Source organism: Arachis ipaensis, chromosome B06 (genome assembly GCF_000816755.2).
Source record: "Arachis ipaensis cultivar K30076 chromosome B06, Araip1.1, whole genome shotgun sequence".
In the NCBI taxonomy this organism is placed as follows: Eukaryota; Viridiplantae; Streptophyta; class Magnoliopsida; order Fabales; family Fabaceae; genus Arachis; species Arachis ipaensis.
This window is the reverse complement of record NC_029790.2, coordinates 96712850-96716636: the sequence shown is the minus strand read 5'-3', so window position 1 is coordinate 96716636 and position 3787 is coordinate 96712850. Positions and strand designations below refer to the sequence as shown.

The window sequence follows — 3787 nt, the reverse complement described above, 5'->3', positions numbered from 1 at the left end:
AAAGACTTACAGCATAGGCTGCAGCTAGCAAGTTCATGTCCCAGCCAATGGTCCAAACATTTGGACTGTGCTCCATCACAAAGGTTACTGCAATTGATTGCAGTGTTCCCAAGAAGCACACTATGGCAGTTAGTGAGAGCTGAGCTGGGTATTTTCTTAATGTCACTGCCTGCATTAATCACACAAAATAACCAATTTTATTCTTCAAATACTTTAATTATAATCTTAATAATTAAAGGTTAAAAACATACTATTAAACGGTTATTCATTCACATGTTTATATTTGTAAGACTTCTAAGATAGTAAATAAATTAGTCAGACATTTTTTATTAATATAATAATATATATCATTTTAGTAGCTAATATTACACAACTAACATTACAGCCAATATTTAACATAAAAAAAACATCTGAAATTCTTAAAAAATAAGAATATTCGAAACACAGTAATGTTTACCCATCATTACTCGTATAGAAATTATATCCTAGTAAGAATAGGGACGCTAAAAGGAGAACAAAAATAGGTCTTGGTTTACCTGAAGGATGAAGAAGGAAGCCCAAGCAAGGGTAGCAAAGATGAGAAGAATGGAACCCTTGACCCAATCGGTTTCACCAGAGTTAGTGGTGGTGTTATCAGGTACATAGTTTCTTGGGTGGTGCATGTAATGAGACCAGAAGAAGTTAATGACTTGGCCTTTGTACAATGTCATTAACATTGCCCCAACTACTGTTACCACTGTTCCAATCACCTTAGCTTGGCACCTCACTTTTCTCATGTCCAACTTCTCCATCCTAATATTTATACCAACAAAAAATCAGCCAACAACTCTTAACACAGAAAGATTGTGTCTTGAGATAGTTATCAAACAGAAGAGAATTCTATACCTGAAAATAACTGCCATCACAAACGTCATTGCAGGGAGCATGTTGCTTAGAGCACACGAGTACGTTGGGGATGTAAATTTCAAACCCATGTAGTATAAGTTCTGATCAATCACAGGCCTATAAGAACAGAACAGAGCAGAGGAAAACAGGGGAAAAGTTAAACTCTGTAGAGCATGTTGTTACGATATTAATTAATTGATCAATTAAATTTCAATGAAAACTATGTACTAACCCAAGAAGACCCAACACAAACATTTGCATGAACATAAGGAATGTGATCTTAGGCCTCACTTTCCTACAAAAAACAACAAAGAAGGTGTGATGAGAGGACTGAAAACAAAGAAAGGCGATGAAATATGTGATCCATTGTCATGTTTTGTAAGGTTGGTAGTGGTATACCTCTCAAGAACAAGAGCAAAGGGAGCAATAGCAGCAGTAGCAAAGGCATGTCTATAGACAACAAGAACATAGTGGCTCATGCCGCGGTTGAGAGAAACCTTTGTGATTATGTTCATTCCGGCATACCCAAATTGCAGAGATATCATTGCTATGTAAGGCTTGCACCTCTGAAAAAGACTTCCACAACAACATCCACCATTGTTGTTGTTGTTTACTTCCATATTTTTTTCTTTAATCTCTTGTATACAAGTAAAAGGGTAGTAATAATAACAAGAAGAAGGCTGAGTAGTGAAGAGGAAGAACACACAGAAACACTTTGTTGTTGTTGCTTGTGTCTCCTAAGTGAAAATGGTGACCCTCGAAGGGTATTTATAAGGGTGGTTTGAGGGTATGGTTGTATACTTGTATGTGTTTTGTTTCTCACCGTCAATACTTCACTTGCTTTCTTTTTCATTATTGTTGTTATTAATTATTATTATTATTATTATTGTTATTACGTAAGCGCATGTTGTACCTTATTGGATAGAATACTACTACTATATTAGTTAGTGCATGCATTGCGTTTCACATAATATGGATTCCACGTGGTAAAATATCTGTTCCAATTATTAGATTTCTTTTACTCAAAATACACAAATTAAGGTTAATTATAATTATACTAGTATTATTATCAAAAATTTATTAAAATCACAAGTTTTTGACAAACACAACAAATACATCACTAAGCCTCAACAACCAAAATATACAACAAACGTCTTCATTAAGAACAATGATTGTTCTCTCATTTATTTTTAAATATTATTAAATAAAAATGAATTCCTTAAAATTAAATCCAAGAACAATTATTGGTGAATTGATATAATATTTCACATAAAACAAAAACACTCCATAGTAACTTCGTTGTTCTCTTTTTTTTTTTTTAAAGAAAAAAAAACTCCGAAGTGTTTCTTTAATTGATTTCAATAATCTTGCTCAAAATATCGTTAAATATCAAATTTAAGTCTAGCATAATTCTACCTGATACATATTTTCTCAAGAAAGTATTTGATCCAACTTTGCAAAAATTAAGTCCAAATTAACATCATAATAACGATACGCAATTAGGTAGAGTTTGCCTAAAGTTTCATGGAGGTAGTGAATGATGAGGATGGTGGGTTCCCCTCCACTTATTCTACGACCTAGAGTTTGGTGATTGCTGATGCTAAAATTTCAGGGTTTTATATGAAATATATAGATTTATTTTCTATGAATATAAGAAATATAAGCATGAAGAGCTCCAATTGACTCGCTATATATTATAGACTTATTTATAATATCTACTATATATATCAAGATAAAATAAAGTCAATGTATTAAGAAAAGCAACAGACATGGAACAATTTTGTTAAAGTTCGAAACTCCTAAATGTATGTAACCTAATGGAAATAAATAAAATTTTAACTGTTGATTATCATTATTTATTAAATGCCAAGTGGATCATTATATATTCTTCAGTTTAGTTATCTGCATCTTCTTTTATTTTACGCTTCCAATTTCAATGTGTATGTTTTTAGTCTTTTTTATTTTAGGATAAAGTATTATATATTATTGCAGTTTTTAATATTTGAGTTAAATTTCAATTTTATTTTTAATATTTAAAATATTTTATTTTTATCCTAAAACAAATAAAATTCATGTTATTCTACAATTAAATATAGGTAAAATAAATATTTAAAAAAATATTAGGAATCATTACTTTTTATTAATATTAATCAATATTTTGAGCCAACACCTTTTTTATTTTTCAATGACTAATTTGTTGCAAATCTAATCTAAATTCTATTTAAGGATTTGTCCTTAACTAATGAATTGCTACATATATAGTAAAGTAAAATTCAAATCTCTAACATTAATTTAAGCGAACAAGTGAGCTAATCACTTCATCAATTCAAATTGATTGTATTTCTTTTTTATTTAACACAAAGACAACATAGAGCCTATTAAAAATTTATTTGAAAAAAAAAAGTTCAAAATATTAAAAGTAAAATTAAAAATTATCCTAAATATATATTAAATGACTAAAGCAGTATATTAGTCTTCTTTTTATTTTACCCTACCGCTGGTGTATGTTTGTTATAGATAGGAACCTAGCTAGTAGTATAAAAGATACGAAGTGAAAGTATTTTGTTCGTTTCATACGTAGAAGGTTAGATACATGTCCACTTGACATTTGGAAAGAGAGAAAGATTGATGGATTGGATTATATGCTATTGCCATTCATTATAGGCATTATATTCAAAGAATCTTCCTCTCCCTTTATTTGTTATGTATGCATGTCATCAGGATAAGTAGTAGTAGTGCCATCTCAATTTCTATGGCTTGCATCATAAATTATATAATCCACTGTTTATATCCACGTTTGATTATTCTCCTAATCTTGTATTATATCTTTAACAACATTGATTTAAATTCTAGTCAGACAGAAAAAGACGATTACTAAAATAATATAGATTACATATTAAAC

The 3787-nt window shown here is 30.1% G+C and overlaps 1 protein-coding gene across 1 annotated transcript in view; it reads right to left on the bottom strand.

The window, feature by feature from the left end:
• LOC107604688 (WAT1-related protein At5g07050) overlaps positions 1-1643 on the bottom strand; it is a 4338-nt gene extending 2695 nt beyond the window's left edge. The window contains exons 1-5 of the mRNA XM_016306338.2: positions 1285-1643; positions 1118-1180; positions 886-1002; positions 537-792; positions 11-169 (exon numbers count right to left, since the gene is read on the bottom strand). Of these exons, the coding sequence (XP_016161824.1) occupies positions 11-169; positions 537-792; positions 886-1002; positions 1118-1180; positions 1285-1505 (816 nt within the window). The 5' untranslated portion in view covers positions 1506-1643. The remainder of the gene's footprint in view (positions 1-10; positions 170-536; positions 793-885; positions 1003-1117; positions 1181-1284) is intronic.